Source organism: Protopterus annectens, chromosome 8.part0 (assembly GCF_019279795.1).
Source record: "Protopterus annectens isolate FY-2018-M chromosome 8.part0, PAN1.0, whole genome shotgun sequence".
Lineage (NCBI taxonomy): Eukaryota > Metazoa > Chordata > Ceratodontiformes > Protopteridae > Protopterus > Protopterus annectens.
In genome coordinates, this window is record NC_056741.1 from 1386943521 (window position 1) to 1386961447 (window position 17927).

Consider the following 17927-nt stretch of genomic DNA (forward strand, 5'->3'; position numbering starts at 1 on the left):
TAGTGATTGATAAAGGGTCGTCAGTAGTGATAGAATAGGAAAAACGACAATAATGGTAAATTTGTGATAGCAGCAGTTTGTTGGCAGGGAAGAAGGATTATGCTGGCATGCATTTGTGTTCTTTCTAAAATTGTTATTACAGAGCTTAAATGGGGGCTAGAACCTGATGTGCAGTAGTGGGAACATATTTGGAGACCTAGAAACAAAAAAATAAGAAAAGGTATACGTCTGAAGAAATACATTAAAATATTTAGCATGACAGATATGAATTCAGTAGTAAAAATTCTATGTTTGGCAGTCACATTCAGCTACAAAACTGAGCAGATAAGAATCCCTGTTGGGAAACCTTTCTTTTTCTAAAGAAAAGTTTATTCAGTTTTTCAGTTATTCAGAATGCCTGTCTGGAAGACTTTGTTTGTGTGGTAGACAGTTCCCTAAAAGGACACCTATTCCTCTTGTGTTTTTTGTTTAGGGGTCAACACTGTCCTAGGTCCTGTCAAATATGCCTTTAGTTTACTCCCCAAACCTTAAGGAATAGGCAGAAAAACCTTTAAAATTATTTCTAGAGAATAAGTACCTTAACCAGTTGCTGTATGACCACGGTGACTGACTCTCTTTCAGTGGACATTCCCCCTCAGAGGAAAAATAAAAAAGGTGTTGGAAGAGGCATTCAAAGATTACTGAACTTTATCCTTTGTGTTGTAGCTCTTGGCCCATCCATTTCTCCTAGTACCTATAACAAGTCTCCTCAGGAGAGTGCTGTAGACTGAGGTTTAAACATGTCAATTCATACTGTTTGTCACGCTTCAGCTGAGAAGGGAGAACCTAGGATCATAATCTGTGAGGAAGACTGAGGTTTTCAGCAGTTATTGGTGAAGGAGAATGTCATTGAATCTTTAGTGGAGGATAGGCCTTTTGATGTCCATCGTAAGACCTTGGCTAGAGACACCCCCCCCCCCAAAAAAAAAAAAAAGTCTCAGAAGTTTGTTACCAATTTATTTATTTATTTTTTATTTTATTTAACATTTGTTTACTGGGAAAGTCCAACTTGGAACAAAGCCAGTGTTCAGCAGAGGCCTGAGGAGAAATGCTCCAGATGCATGTGTTTGTAACGTGGGAGGAAACCAGAGTTCCCAGAGAAAACCTACACATATGCAGGGAGGACATGCAGACTCTGCACAGAAGGCACTCCAGCTGAGAATCGAACTGGAGAACCTCTTGCTGTGAGGCGAAAACGCTACCACCACACCATTGCGCCATCCATTCAGACCAGTCTCTTCAGTCTTCACTTCCAGTTTCTGCAACAGTTAAAAAGATTCTTTCTGGATCAGCTGTTGAGGTCTTTGACTAAGCCTCCCAGTTATCCTTAATTGCTGCTTGAGAATCCAAATCAAAAGATGCCCTCTCCTAAGACTCCCTAGTGAGGGCGTTTCTTTTGGGGATAAAAATGAAGGAATATTTTAAATTAGAGGGTAGGTAAAAATGTCATTGTCTTAGAAGAGACAATATGAATTGTTGAGTATTGATTCCTCTAAATTGATGGCCATTGTAGGGGCCCTTGGAGAATGCATTTACATTTGCATCTTATTTCCTAACCCTTGCTTTTAAAAATCCTGGTAGATTTTACAGGGTGCCTGACTCACATAAATTCATAGATAAGTGCTAGACTAGGTGCTCTTCTGGATCATTTTAAGTCTAGCTAATTTCCCCATCCTTTTGGTGCTTGAATTAACCAATCCCGTTTGGTATTCTATTGACCTTACTCATCCCATGGTTGATATATTTATATTTCACCTAGTGAAAATAACTGGGATGATACAGTTAGATAATTTGAGGGGACCCATGTGTGGGATAAAGCATTTAGGAGCTGCCTCTGTCTGTTAGTAGTATGAGGGCAGTCCTGGGGTAAATTTTCTGTTACCCATCCGTAGATCCAAGTATGGACAGAGGTGGATGAGCAGTCTGTCTCAAGGCAGTGGATATCCCCAGTGAGAAATACCTCTTATGTTGATGTTGCATAAAAGGTTTTAGATCCCTAGACAGAGCATTTCTGATGCCATTTGACTTGTTGATGTGCAGTCAATCCTTCAGTATTGGACTGGGAATGCCTTGTACTCCAGATGTAGGTCATTTTTTTAGCAGAATGTAGGATACAGAGTATAGTGACAGGTCTTTGAGTCAGCCCATGTGCTTCTGCCATATCAGGCTGCCTCCCCATCCCCCCTCAAACATATTCATATCCCTACGTGAAGCTCTGGAAGTGAATAATACACCTCAGACCGCCCAGGCTGGAGCCTGAATTTTATACTTGGAAATCTTATTCTGCTACCTTTTGAATCAGCAGCCTCATCCCCTGTTAAGACTATTGACATAGAAAACAGCCCTTCTGTTAGCCCTGACATATCATCTAGGTTTATTTCCGAACTTCAGGCCTTAATGTGCAAGGAGCCATTCTTAGTCTTCCACAGAGACAGTCTCCCTGAAAACCAATATGTCCTATATGCACAAGGTTGTCTCAGAAATTTCTTTGAATCAAACTGTCCACCTCCTTGTGTTTTTCCTAAACCCCAAAACAAATTATAACAATGAGTAGAAAGGTCACACACCAATCAGTAAAAAACATTGGCTTGAATTTGTCCATAAATAGACTTAAAATGAAAAAAGTCATGGACATTCAGAATTGCCAAATAGCTGAAACACCCAATGTCCTTAAAGGGTCTTTTGCATGTATCCCATGTTGCCTCTAATACAAGAGGTTTAAGGAATCACACAGTGGAAAGTCTAGCCTTGCTAGATTTTTCTTTTGGTTTTTACAAACCCCAAAACAAGGAAAAGGGGGTTTTGCATTCCCTGGAAGTACACAGACAGCTAAGATTTTATTTCCATAGGACACATTTCCCAAACAGATATGACCAGCCGCTGGTCACATTCACAGAATGAAAACAGGATTAAACCAGCTATCAAACAAACTTTCTCCAAATAGATTACAAACTGCATTTCTTTCTGTTACTGTCAACATGATGAACAGCTCCCTGACAGGGTTAGAGTACACTCATCTAGGCATAAAGCCACCACAACTACCTTTTTAAAAGGAGTGCCCACACAGACCATTCTAGAGACTGCCACTTGATCCCCTGTTCACACCTTCACCAAAAAGTATCTCCTTGGATCCATCTCTTAGGCAAGAGCTGGGTTAGTCTCTGCCATCCTGCTATCCCTGGATCAGATCTCAGCCCATCCACCCAACTAGAAGCTTTGGGAGTTTTTCCAAGATTCATTACTGCATCATTGACTACAATGAGCATAGTACAGGTGTATGTTTAATTTACCCTAATTGCAGATATTTGAGTAGATCAGTTTTGCAGTACCCTTTCCCGCCCTTCACCCTGTGTGTGTGTGTGTGTGTGTGTGTGTGTGTGTGTGTGTGTGTGTGTGTAAATATACACATACACACATACCCTTCAGGTCGGGATGGGTCCCGTCATCCCATTTATCATCCCCACCCCCTTTCTCTCTTATTCCTAAGTTCAGGGATTCTGTCTCATAGCAGGGATGATTGGGCAGGTAGTACTTCAGTTCAGGACCATCAGACCCCTTACACATTACACTGAAGATGGTGCTGGCTCATGCCTTCTTTATACCTTGATGTCCTGATACTGGACAACAGTGGAAATCTACCCGCTGGGGAAATATGAAGTACACTGGAAATTGGGCCAAACGTGGGCTTCTGCATGTCAGGAATTTCGCAAGACCCAGTACTGCAACACTGATCTACTCAAACATCTACAGGTATGATACATTAGATACACAACTGTACCTTCCCTTGACAATGTTTTGCATTGTTTGTCGGTAACATATAAAATATATGTACATGCGCACTGAGACTGTTTTTCTCTCTCTGTTTTATGAATAACATTGTTCAGGTTAAGTAAAGCTAGGTTAGTATTTCTTCCCCTGTGTGTTGTATTTGACCTTCTGATTGTTTTTATCCTCTCAGGTCCAGATAGATTCAATGTCTGGAATGAGCCTGATAGCTGGGAAAGCACTTAGTTCTGCCCGCATGTCTGATGCAGTTCTCAGTCAGTCTTCACTCACAGAAAGCCAGCAGCTACATAGCAGAGAGAATGAAGGTAAGTGCTATCTTTGTTTCTTGTTTCATGCTGCTGCTACATTTCTGCTGGTAGTAAAGTGACAGGTTAAGGGAGAAGCTGCTACTGTTTTTATGTCAGGTGGCCCTCAATGAATTTATGACTTTTTAAGAAGTACAAATAAACTGTACCTTGTGACATGGTGGTGTAGTAGTATTGCTGACTCACTATGTTTGCTTTTCCCATTCATTTCCTGGCTGTTGTGCCTCCTTTGCATAGTTTGCATGCTTCCTCGTGTCCACTTGGCTTTTTTCCCAAGATCTGCGGTTTACATCCACACCCTGAAGTTATGTAATAGGTGAAGTGGTGGTCCTCTACATTGTTGCTAGATGGGTATGCAATGTGCATGTTTAAGCATGCATTCTGAAATGAACTGGTGGGTGTCTTGTTCTGCATGGATTCCATGTCTTTGCTGTTTGCTGAGATAGGCCCTAGCCCCTCTATGACCCAAGCATGGTAAACTGGGTATGGGAAAAGGAATGCATCTTTCTGATATATCCAGTAATTTCTGTTTGAACTCTACATTTTTGTTCAGTGAGTTATTCCACGAATTGGCACATTTGAGTATTGATTACTTTTGCTTCCTCATAGCTCCAGGGTTAAAAATTCTGTTATTGGCTGTTTGATTGTATATGCAGAGTACAGTTTCTTCCCATGGGGTTCTTCCTAAGGTTCTGATTTCATAGCACCTTGCAAAGTTAAATTACTTAGCTTGAGTGACAGTTTTGAATTGTCAGAAGATTTGCATCCATTTGTTTCCATATGACTAGGTTCCCCGGTTTGATTCTTGGATGGGATGCTTTCCTTGCAGAGTCTGCATGTCCTCGCTTTGTTCACATGTGTATTGTCTGGGTGCCCCAGTTTCTTCCAACATTCTAAAGACGTGCAGTTTGTGGTTTGACCACACTAAATTGGCCATAGGTATGAGTGTGTGGTGTGGCTGAACGTCTGTGGCAGGGCTAGCCATCCATCAGTGTAAACCTTGGCTCGAGGTGATTGTCAGTGTTGAAGTGACAACCCCAACCCTATGTGCAAAAATGAGAAAAAGGGGCTGGAGATGGATGGACTAGTGCCCCACAGTAGATCTGCACTCCAGATAGGGTGTGTCCCACTTTACACACCCAGTTTTTCAAATAGGCTATAACTTGCATCATACCTCTCAACTGTACAGATTTTTGCGGAATATCCAGATTTTTGTCTCATATTTTTAGTTGGTTTTCATAAAATTGTGGTTTTATTGCAAATTAGTGGCAAATTATTAAAAGTCATAGTTAAAAATAATGACAGACATTTGAGTTTCAGACATCAATCATACCGTTCAGAAAATTCATGGTAATGTAAAGCCTGTTATTCTATCAACTTTCTAAGTTTGTAAGAGCAATATTTAAAAACTGTCCCTATTTTTAGGCTTTTGTCCCACTTTTATTTTTGCCTTTGTCCAGATTTCTTGCTCTAAGAGGTTGAGAGGTATGCTTGCCATGTACTTTAATTGGATTAACTGATTACTTAATGGTTAGATAAAGTTCAGCCACCATAACCCTGTCATGAGGCACATAATGTTGTAAAATCAGGAGAGCTGAAATTAAAGGCCTAGATTTTTACTAGTACGGAACAGTTTAACTCGCTAAAGCCTAAAGTATCTTTTTATGTATACTTCTAGTTCACACCCATACCACCTTATAGCATCTAGAACTTTTGTGGGTCTAGTTTCATTAAGTAAGTGATTTACATTTAATAATGGGCAGTATTAGAAAGTGCAAGGAGTTATTAACAAAATTATACTAATATTGCTGGTTTAGGATGCCCTACAGTGAAAAGATTAATCCTTGTTTAACACTTTTTATTCATATTTTCAAATTTATGTTTGTATTTTCATAACTGAGAGGCCTACATGTCATTGAGGTGTATGGTGTGAACACCAACGAGGGAGACAGGATAATTCACTGTCAGTGCAGGTTTAAATCACACATCACTGGAAGTATTGCTAGATGTTCTTCGTGTTTCACTGTTGCAGTCATCACATTTGGGTTATCTGCATGCAGGTTAGCCCTCAGCTGGTCTGAATACCAGAGTCTTTGGATTTCTGCGTCAGATGCTTTAGCTTCTTCCATGACGTCAGGTTGTCAGGGGTATAAAACATGCAGCCGATGCCATTACATCAGCCTTTCTTGGCGTGCAGTGCCCGAAGCAGAAGCAGTTCGCAAGTGCCGGTAGGCCGTCTCCTAAAATTTTTGTTTTCAAGTTTCAGACCCGAAGTCTTCAAAAAAGATAAGTACCCCGTTGGGGATCCCTTTTCTTGCTCTAACCGATGTCAGTAAAAGTTAACAATTGTCTTGCCTGTGGAAAGCAAATACCTCATAGAGATTTTCATTCTTACTGCATCCCCTGTTTGGGCCCAGACCACGAAGTCCCTCGCTGTCGGTGTTGTGCCTTGTTTAATGCCCGAACTATTCGTCATTGGGCTATTTTTGCAGCCAATTACTTTCGTACTCAATCTCCGTACTCCGAAATGGCTTCGTTAAGCCGTCCGACTACCTATCTTCTGAAAAAATGTAAGGATAAAGACAGAGGCAGACTGCATAGTTCCAAAACTGCCGATGACGCTTCTGTTAAGCTAGTCGCCAGTCCGCTGGTACTCATTGAGACGCTTTCGCAGCCCCTGATACCCACCACTTCAGATTCTCAGGCCTCTACTGAGACCCATTCGGAGTCCAGTATGCCGCGAGATGCTTCTTCGACAATGAAACCTGTGGATGTCTCTACCTTGGATGGGTCCGGAGCTGCTGTGCAAGCACAGGCTTCTGAGGGTGTATTCAGGCCTACAGACATTCATATTAAACCGACACCATCATTTCCATCCAGAAGTTCTGAATTCCTCAGGCCAAGAACTCGCACTACGCGTAGAAAACCACCGACTAAACTGCAGGCTCAGGCCCATTTGCCTCAAAAACAAATGCTTAGAATGGCTGAAGACCTTATTACCTTAATTAGGGGAAGCCAGACTTCCCCCTCTAAGAGACCTAGAACTGATTTTCTTTCTGATTCTTCTGATCAGGAATCAGATATTTCTGCTCCTTCTGATAGGATTTGCCCTTATCTACTTATGAGGATTCTGATGCAGAGGATTCCATTCCCTGTGCTTCCCCTCCAGAAGATTTTTCTTTCGGTGAAACCTTGCATACTCTTAGGGAGCATTTCCGCTGGGAAAGCCATTATTACTCCAAGTCCAAAAAAAGACTTGGGGAATTCTTACTCCTGCCTCAACACAGGCCTTTAGCTAGCCCTCCTGTTCTGGACATTGTAGATGATGCTTTCTTGGAATCTAGCCTTACCCCAGACACTTTACCTCCAGCTCCCAGAAAACCTGACAGGTACTACAGAGTACCTGTCTCTCACAAGTTCCTCTTCAAGAATCCTTCTGCGGATCCAGAGACCCTTTTCCCAAGGACCAAAAGGCATTTAGGCTACTGCTGTCAAATATCCTACCCCTTCTGATAGAGATTCTAGAGCCTTAGACAGATGGGGTAAGAAGGTATACACTCCTGCTACTTTGGCCATTAGGGCTTTAAATTGCCAGTTTCATATGTTTAAGTATCAGGGGCATATTATGGGACTACTTAAACAGAAAATTATGTTGATTCCTGACTCTGCTGAACACAAAGAATTGCAAGATTTAATGCATTCTGCAGAACAAATTGGTAAACATACTTTGCAATGTGGATTTGACGCTTTAGAATCTTCTTGCAGGGCTGCTGTCATTGGGTCTGTATTTAGAAGGCATGCGTTGCTTAAAGAACAAAACTTGCCAGATCATGTTAAAGTTAAATTACTGGATGCTTCCTTAAACCAAAACCGCCTTTTTGGCAACAAAGCAGAAGTCCTCAAAAGGATGGAGGAAAAAGCTAAATCTATGCGAACTGTTAAAGATTTCCTACAAGTACGGCCTCCCAGATTCAGTAGACATTGGCCTTCAAAGAATTGGTCCTTTCCAGTTACTCCCAGGCCTTCTCAGTCCAAACCCAGGAACAGCAGACCACCTAGGCTACAGTCTCAGGCTACGCACAGATCTAAGCAGTGGGGGGCTCCCACTTCCAAAGCAGGGAGTAGTAAGCCACCCCACTACAGAAAAATGGCACAATGACTTAATCTTAACCCTTCCAAGCCCTGCTCAACTACCTGCTCCCTTAGGAGGAAAGCTCGCCCTGCATGCAAAGAACTGGGAACTCATTACCCAGGACAAATGGGTTTTGAACATAGTTTCCCAAAGATACAGATTCCACTTCCACACACTACCAACCCAAATGGTTGGCCAGACCTACCCCCAAATCAATGGGCGGAGGCCCAACAGCAGGTTCTCTGTCTTCTCAGTATCAGGGCTATTCAGCCTGTCCCAGCAGAACAAAGGGGACAAGGTTTTTATTCAAGACTTTTTCTGGTACCCAGAAAAGACAGTAACTGGCGTGTTATCCTGGACCTCTCTATTCTCAACACCTTTCTGGTGGTTCCAAAATACAGAATGCTAACTCTTCAACAGCTTCTTCCTATGCTAGCCAAGGATGCCTGGCTGGCTACCCTAGACTTAAAGGAAGCTTACCTGTACATCCCAATAAGAGGATCCTGCAGGCAATTCCTACGTTTCAGGGTGGGCTCCATGCACTTTCAGTTCTCTGCACTTCTCTTTGGCTTATCTACTGCACCCAGGGTGTTCACAAAGTGTCTAGCTCCAGCCATTGCATTTTGCAGGCAAAGAAATATTCAAATTTACCCATACTTGGACGATTGTCTGATTCTGGCAGAAAGCCAGGACTTGCTTTTACAACACCTGTCATTTGTAAAGAAACTTCTAACCTCACTGGGGTACACCATCAACGAAAAGAAATCTCACCTAGTACCCTGCCAACAAATTGTATTCCTGGGAGCAAGCTTGAACACAACTTCCCAGATGACATTCCTCACTCCAGAGAAACAAGTTTATTTGACAACCTACTTCAAACTGTTGGCCACAAAACCCCAGCTATCTGCAAGGAAAATACTGCAGGTTCTGGGGTTCATGGCCTCTTGCATTCTACTAATTCCATATGCAAGACTGCATATGAGGAAACTCCAATGGTAGCAAAAAAGCCTATGGTGTCAACATTCTCAGGACCTGGAAACAATGATTTCTATCATTCCTTGTATGAAGAGGCCTGCTACCACAACAAGGGACTCCCTTTCACTCTGCCGCCCAAACCCTAACAACAGACGCATCAGACTGTGCATGGGGGGCTCACATGGCAGGGCAGTGCATTCAGGGCAAATGGAACCCGAGACAGATGCACCTGCATATCAGTTAGAAAGAAATGTTAGCTGTACAGAATGCTCTGACAGCCTTCAAAGACCGTATTCTTCCAGGACAACTATTGGTAAAGACAGACAAACACCACTTTTATGTGGTACATAAACAAGCAGGGGGGAACCCACTCGTACTCTCTCTGCAGACTAGCCATGGCTCTGTGGAACACAGACTTGAGCTACCAAGTACACCTACAAGCACAATTCCTGCCAGGCAAACTAAATTCACTGGCAGGCGACTAAAGCAGAAATCTCATGGACCCACACAAATGGAAACTAGAACCCAAAATATTCAACCTCTTGAAGAACAAATGGGGGACTCCAGAGGTAGACCTGTTTGCCTCCCCTCAGAACTACCAATTGAACAAATTCTGCACAAGAACTCCCCACAGTTAAGCTTGGAAAGTGGATGCCCTGTCCTTTACCTGGGAAAGCCTCTCTGCTTATGCCTTTCCCCCTCTGCCTCTCCTCTCAAAGGTTCTACTAAAGATCAAACAGGACAAGCCAAGGACAATACTTATTGCACCAGACTGGCCACGCCAGCACTGGTACCCCCTCTTGCGCAGTATGACACTGCTACAACCATGGCACCTGCCTCAGACCCCTTCCCTGCTGTCCCAGCAGGTGGGCCAGATTCTGCACCCTCAGCTTCAAACCCTGATCCATGTAGTCTGGCTAATTCCTTGAGCTCTCCTCTAGCATCCCTCAGTAAGCAGGTGCTGGATGTCATTCTGGAGGCAAGGAGGCCTAGTTCTATGCTGAAAAGTGGAAAAGATACTGTTCCTGGAGCCAGGCTCAGGGGATGGGCACAACGGTGCCCAGCTTACCTCATATTCTAGAGTACTTAACAGAAATGCTCCACAAGGGCCTATCCTTCTCGTCATTTAAAATTCATGCCTCTGCCATTTCAGCACATTATAATACTGAGCCACCCCTCTTCTCTCACCCCTTGCTAAAACAATTCCTTAGAGGGGCCAAAAATTTAAGACCCCCCCCCCCCCAAGAGAGCTCCCACTGCAGCCTGGGACCTTAACTTTGTATTGGAAAAGCTCACTCTTCCCCCCTTTGAGCCAGCTGCAACAGCAGAGTTGAAATTCCTTTCTTGGAAAACAGCCTTCCTTCTAGCCATCACTTCAGCAAGAAGAGTGTCTGAATTACAGGCCCTCATGGCAGTGGAACCCTTCATTATTTTCCATGCGGACAGGGTTTCCCTCAGGACTAATCCTTCCTTTATGCCCAAGGTGGTGTTTAGTGTGGCTCTAAATCAGTCCATGCATTTGCCTACTTGTTTCCCTAATTCACAAAACAAAGGGAAATGAATACTGCACTCTCTGGACGTGCACAGACAACTCAGATTCTATTTGGACAGGACTAAGCCTCTCAGAAAATCTGAACAACTGCTAGTTGGCTTTGCTGCAGGGGCAGAGAGGAAGGCCATTTCAAAGCAAACCATTTCCAAATGGATAGCCCATTGCATTCATTTCTGCTACAAGCACTATGGAAATCCTACCCCACAGGGGATAAGATCACATTCCACCAGGGCTGCATCTACCTCTGTGGCTTTTCTCAGAGGAGTCCCTACCAGGGACTTCCTAGAAGTTGCTACCTGGAGCTCTGTACATACCTTCACCAAGCATTACCACATGCCTATCTTTTCTAAATCCAGAGCTGGATTTGCCACTGCAGTCTTGCAGGGCTTAATAGCTGGCCCTAATGCTCTTTAACTTCCTCCTCCCTTCCTTAGCTTTGGGAATCAACCCAAATGTGATGACTGCAACAGTGAAACACGAAGTGTACACTTACCATAAATGTAGATGTTCAAGTGTATTCACTGTTGCAGTCCTGGTTACCCTCCCTCCAGCCCCCTGACTTCTCTTGGCTCTCTCTTTCCTTCTTGTTGGTATATTTATTTTTTCTTGTGTATTTGCTTTTTGATGGGGGGTGTACCATACCATATAATTGCTTTCTATTGTGGGGGCACCTGACATCTGGGGCAAGAAAAACTGATGTAATGGTGTCGGCTGCATGTTTTATACCCCTGATGACCTGACGTCATAGAAGAAGTGACAGCATCCAATGCAACAATCCGAAGACTCTGGTATTCAGGCCGGCTGAGGGCTACCTGCAGGCAGATAACCCAAATGTGATGACTGCAACAGTGAATACACTCAAACATCTACATTTATGGTAAGTGTACACAACTGTACTTTTTTTTGCTAGTAATTATAAAAATAAGCAAAATGTCCATGCAAGTAATACTTAAACAAGTGACTTACAAACTGTTGCATGGCATTAAGTGAAACTTTAGATGTTGACGAAAACTGTCTTTGATATTTGCACTGTAAGTTACACATTTTGAGAGATAACCAGTATTATTTGTTTTTCTAATTATACAATTAGGCGTATGTTTTCATATTTCAGTAAATATCTTAAACATGCACTTGTAGTGGAGTTTCTTCTCGTGTGAAAACTTTTGTCTAAGTTGTACAGTTTTCAAGATATGAAAATTTATTTGTGAAAGTTTATGAAAAAATTATTTGGGGTTTGTGTGCTTTATAAAATATTACAGTATTTATGGAAAAGACTATGAAGGCAGAGACTATTATCACTGTAAAGAATACTTTTTTAGTGATAATACTATTTGTACAGTTTTAGATCTTTTAAGTCTTTCAGAAATGCGTTTTAAGACTTGTTAATTTCATGTTAACACGGTGTTGTACTGCACCTTCATAATGAGCAATCATTCTGAGTTTGTGTTCTTGACATACAAAATCATGACTTTAAGTTCAGCAGTTCATCAAGTTAAGTGCAGAATTTTGACACAGATGTAAATTGTAGATTAACCCTAACCTGCATATAAACTAAAGCTGTCTGTAATGGATACATTACCAGCCCCATGCACAGTAACACATTTGCACAAAAAGACATTTGCTGTCTCTGCCATTTGCACAAACTACGTCTCACTTCATTCAATCAACCAAAACAGTGTTCAACCAAAATTAAATGACACTTTCTCTATACATACGTTCATATATGTATGCATGTGTATATATATATATATATATATATATATATATATATATATATATATATATATATATATATAAAGCTCTACAAACATGCATACATATCCATATACATGGAAAATAGCTATTAGAATTTGACAAAATTCTTCTGAGACAACTATCCAACACACTACAATCCCCATATCCCTCACCCCCAGCATCAGTTAAGAACATGAAAGTGCTGACCAAGACCAAGAACATTTCTTCCATGGAACTAGATAATATGCTGGACTGTTTAATACATAGTTTTAAAGGTGCCCTGGTGGAAAATCTCCATAAACTATTTAACCTGAGCCTAACTACAGGCTCAGACCCTGAAGTATGGCCTACGGCACTGGTGGAGTCACTCCAGAAGGCTGGATCCACAGCAGACCCCACAGAAATTACAGTCAGAGTCTCATTTATAAGGCCATGGAACACATTATAACACACTCTGTAAACCTTGTGTATACAGCTCAGCAAGCTCTTGCCTGGTGCCCTGCAGAGTTCTACAACAGCAGAGAGACAAAAGAGAGACTTTGGAGTGATTAAGTATAATTTTTCTGCATTTTCTTGCTGCCTTTTGCTAATCCCTACATGACTTTAAAATTTACAGTTACAGCAGTGAGGAGATTGACAGGAAACATTTTCTTTTATTTTCAAAAGGCTTCAAATTCATCCCCTCTACAGGGGGTAATTTAGTGGACAGCTTAATAGATTTGAGGATTTTTCGACGGAAAAAGAAATTAGATATTATGTTTCAGGGGTAACAGGATGGTGGTACCAATAGTGGTATTAGAATACCTAGTACCTACAATCCCCCTATACACCCCAGCTAAAAAATTTTGAAAGGGAGGTTGAAGAAGAAATCAGGAATGTTTACAGGGGTGGATAGCATGGCAAATTTAACATGACTAGGGAAGAAAAGTTACTTCTCAAATCCATTCAAGAAAATAGATACCTGAGGGTGATGCAACCCGATAAAGGGGGAGGGGTGATCTTCATGGACAGTATTTTGTATTCCAGTAAGATGATGGACATGCTTAATGATACCAACAGGTATGTTAGGGTATCTAAGAATGAAATTAACTTAGCATACCATAAGATCGATTTGGTTTTACAAGACATGTTGAATGACAAATTTATAAACCAGGACACTTTTAAGTATCTCATTGTGGACAAACCCCGTATCCCTGCCATTTTCGGGATACCTAAGGTACATAAAAGTGTGGAGGATCCACCTCTGAGACCCATTGTGGCAGCCAACGGCTCTAAAACCCATCCCTTGGCCAAATTTTTGGATACAAAATTAAAGGATATTTGGTCAGGGCCAATGGTATACTTAAGGACTCCTGGGAATTTTTGAGAAGTATTAACAGCAATATGTACTCTGATTCCTTAATATTTGTAACTCTTGATATTCAGGACTTATTTAATGTGATTCCACATTCTACAGGGTCAGAATGGTTCCAGGATGCCATTCACCAACATGGAAAACTTGACCACAATACCTTTCTGGTATACATAGAGTTGATGGATTTGGTATTGCAACATAATTTTATATTTTTTGAGGGTGAGTTTAAACAGATCCAGGGAATGGCTATGGGGGCAAGTTGTGCCCTACCTATGCCAACATTGTGCACATGGTATGGGAAGAGAAGTTTGTGTTCCAGTCTGAATATGCACAATAGTGGGTATATTATAAACGTTACCTGGATGATATCTGCATTTTTTGGAAAGGTAGTATGGAAAAGTTAACAGAATTTATAGATTATTTAAACCATACCACTATTTTTTTGAAATTTACTTCTCACATTACATATGACTATATGAACTTTCTGGACGTTACCATTAAAAAAGACGTTCTAGGGCAGCAGTTTACATCTAATGTATATAGAAAGGAAACCTTTTCTAATTCATACTTATATTTCACTAGTTACCATCCATTTAAACATAAGAGAAGTATTATCAAGGGACAATTTGTTCGTAGTTGTAGGATGACCTCTTTGGACTCGGACTTCGAAGATGAAAGTCAGAGAGTTAAAGAAATGTTTATATCTAGGAAGTATCCTAACTATCTAATTGATGAGGTCTTGGAGGAAGTAAAGAATGGGAGAAAGGATAGGTTTTCCCCTATTTTGGGAACAGGAGATACTGGTGTGACAGTACCAACAAATGTGCAGGGTACCACACAGCAACTAGGGGTGACATCACCAGGGATGAATTCAAGAAACCTTGGGGGTAATTATGTTATGTTTTACAATCAGAATACCTCTAGGGTTAAAAGCATTATTACCCAACATTGGAGCAGGTTTAGGTGTTATTCAGAGTTGGAGGTTTTGTTTACCAGCACCCTAGGATTCACATACGAAAAGGCAGGAACCTCAAAGATTTACTGGAGCATAATGGTTCTATTGTTTCATGTAAGAAATTGGGAACCTACAAATGTGGGGCATGTGCTCAATGCCCATACATACTTAGACAGGATTCTGTATACATCCTACCAAGAGATGATCAGATTCAGAGTAGTAGTTTTTCCAGTTGTAATAGTGAAGGCTTGATTTATTTAGCCCTATGTAAAACCTGTGGTGCATTTTACATTGGAAAAACTACTCGTAAACTCAGGAGGAGGATTTATGAGCATCTATATGCTATTAGAGTCAAAGACATTAAAAATGCCTTGTTCAAACATACACTGACATGTCCCCAAGCAAAATGGGGCTTCTTTGTTGTAGAACAGGTTCAATGTGATATGGGGGGGGCTGTGGGAAAATAGGATAGAGGTGAGAGAAATATTTTAGCAGCTGTTATTGAAAGCCAACAGATCCCCAGGGCTGAATGAATACATATCCATTGCCCCTATTTTAAAAATGAAAGCTGCAAAACTATAAAATAAGTGTATATACCGTTTTGCAAGTTCTTTTTGCTGGTTTTTGCATTCAAGTTTACTTATCTGTCTAACATATTGTGATGGTTTTAGTATTTATATATTTATTATTTTAAAGTTCTTTTAAAAAATGCACATGTTTTTATCTGTATTTGTGGAAAGTTGTTAGGTTGTCACGAATATTTTAGTTACAGGTTTTAATTGGTGTCAAACAATTGTTTTAACCATTGATTAATTAAATTGGGAGGGGTATATAAGTAGGCACAGCCTTTATTCATTTATTCTACATCTGAAGAAGTCTAGTGGACGAAAACGCTTTGTATTGTGTGGCGTTAATGCGAATAAACCTGCTGCTACTTACACTTACAGGCTTGTGCTTCATTATTATTACCTCCTGCCTCTTTGGGTGCCTGTTGTGGTTTTACTAATTCCGCCTAAAATGCTGATTTTTTAGACTTTCTGTGATTTAAAAAGCTTGTTTCAGCTACATATTCTACTTATTTTACTGCCTGCACTTTAACAAAGTCATTTTTGTGTTTAAATTACCTCTTTAACTGTTGTAGGCTACACACTTAAGTGTGATAGCCATTTCTGTGCATTTAAATTGTTTTTTTTGATTGTATCTGCTTTATTTTCTGAAAAAAACAAAACAACAAAAAAAAACATGTTTTCCCTCCTTTCTAAGCTAGTATAGACCAGTTTTCAGGTTAGTGCTAAATTCAGGGCTGTGTTAGAAGTTTCTGTATTTGCCCATACCTTACTTGGATAGAAGGAAGTTTCTCTGTTCACCTGTGAGGGAGGGGAGCTTTGAGCAGCCTATCTGTCCCTGGAGGAGTGGTTTCAGCCCAAAAATTAATAGTTTATTGACCATTTTGGGCTAATTTCTATCTCTTTCATTTCCCTGCTATAAAACCCACATTTGCGAGGTTTTTGCGCTTGTTTACAGCTCAGCAAGCTCCTGCCTGGTGCCCTGCAGAGTTCTACAGCAGCAGAAGAGACAAAAGAGAGACTTGGGAGTGATTAAGTATCATTTTTCTGCATTTTCTTGTTGCCTTTATGTAATTCCACCTAAAACACCGATTTTCTAGAGTTTCTGTGGTTTACAAAGCTTGTTTCAACTACATATCGTACTTATTTTACTGCCTGCACTTTAACAAAGTTGTTTTTGCATTTATATTACCTGTTTAACTGTTGTAGGCTACACACTCAAGTGTGATGGCTATTTATGTGCATTTAAAGTGTTTTTTTTATTGTATCTGCTGTATTTTCTGAAAAAAAAAACAAAAAAAAAAAAAAATACTTGTTTCCCGGCACCACAAAGTCTAATATTCATTAAGGATATCCACACCTCCAGGCTAGTTGCTCAACATAATGCATCTGTGGTTATCCAAGTGCAGCTAACTCTGGGCAAAACTGCAATCCAAATTGTAGCTTGCTACAGATCCCACACCATGCCCCAGGATTCCCACTCCTCTTTTCTTGATATACTGGAAAATATTAGGGTTCAACCAAACACCCTAATAATGAGCGATTTCAGCTACCCCACCATTAACATGGGAAAACTACTCATGTACCAACTCCTTTGCTCAACGCTTTCTGGAATTCATAAACTCCAATGCCCTGGATCAACTTATCCACACCCCCACCAGGGGAAACAATATCCTAGATCTAGTCATTACCAACATGAGTGACCGGTGTTCCACACCTGAAGTTAACGCCTCGTTGGTCCAATCCGGCCTTTCTAAGCTAGTATAGTCCAGTTTTCAAGTTAGTGCTGAATTCAGGGCTGTTTTACAGGGTTCTGTGTTTGCCCATACCCTACTTGGATAGAAGGAAGTTTCTCCATTCACCTGTGAGGAGGGGAGCTTTGAGCAGCCTATCTGTCCCTGGAGGAGTGGTTTCAGCCCAGAAATTAGTAGTTTATTGGCCATTTTGGACTAATTTCCATCTCTTTCATTTCCCTGCTATAAAACCCACATTTGTACAGTTTAGCGGTTAGCTAGGGTATAACTATTCCCGGCACCACAAAGTCTACTCTTCAATTTTTCCCTTGGAAATAGACAAACTTTCAACTTAAGCACTCAAGCCATTCACTTCTCAGCTTGGCACTTGCTCAAAACTCATAGCAAGCACTAATAAACCTTAGCACGAGACCCCACTATACTGTAGAGAAGGACAGCCAATCAGTAAAACAGTTAACTGTACCTATCCAGGCATGTCCAAAGTGCAGTTTCAGGTGTACTCTCCGGTCCAGCTGGTGAATGTGGGCATTTTGAGGCAATGTTACAACTGCCTCATGTACACAGACAACCCTCTCCTCCTACCACCAAACACTAATACATGCGAGAGATGCAATTATACAGCCAAACTGGAGGCTTAGCTCTCTCAACCCAAGACTGGACCAGGCAGTCAAGAGGAGAAGGGAATTACATGCATCACACCACCAGTCTCGCATAGACCTATGAAACCAGCATCAGCAAACAACACACATAAATGCACAAAAACATACTCGGAGGC

At 41.2% G+C, this 17927-nt stretch overlaps 1 protein-coding gene across 1 annotated transcript in view; it reads left to right on the forward strand.

Annotated features, from left to right (window-relative positions):
• SIK3 (SIK family kinase 3) overlaps positions 1-17927 on the forward strand; it is a gene marked incomplete in the record, with an annotated part of 4425276 nt that overhangs the window by 4105466 nt on the left and 301883 nt on the right. The window contains 1 exon segment of the mRNA XM_044080968.1: positions 3998-4130. Coding sequence (XP_043936903.1) covers positions 3998-4130 — 133 coding nt within the window.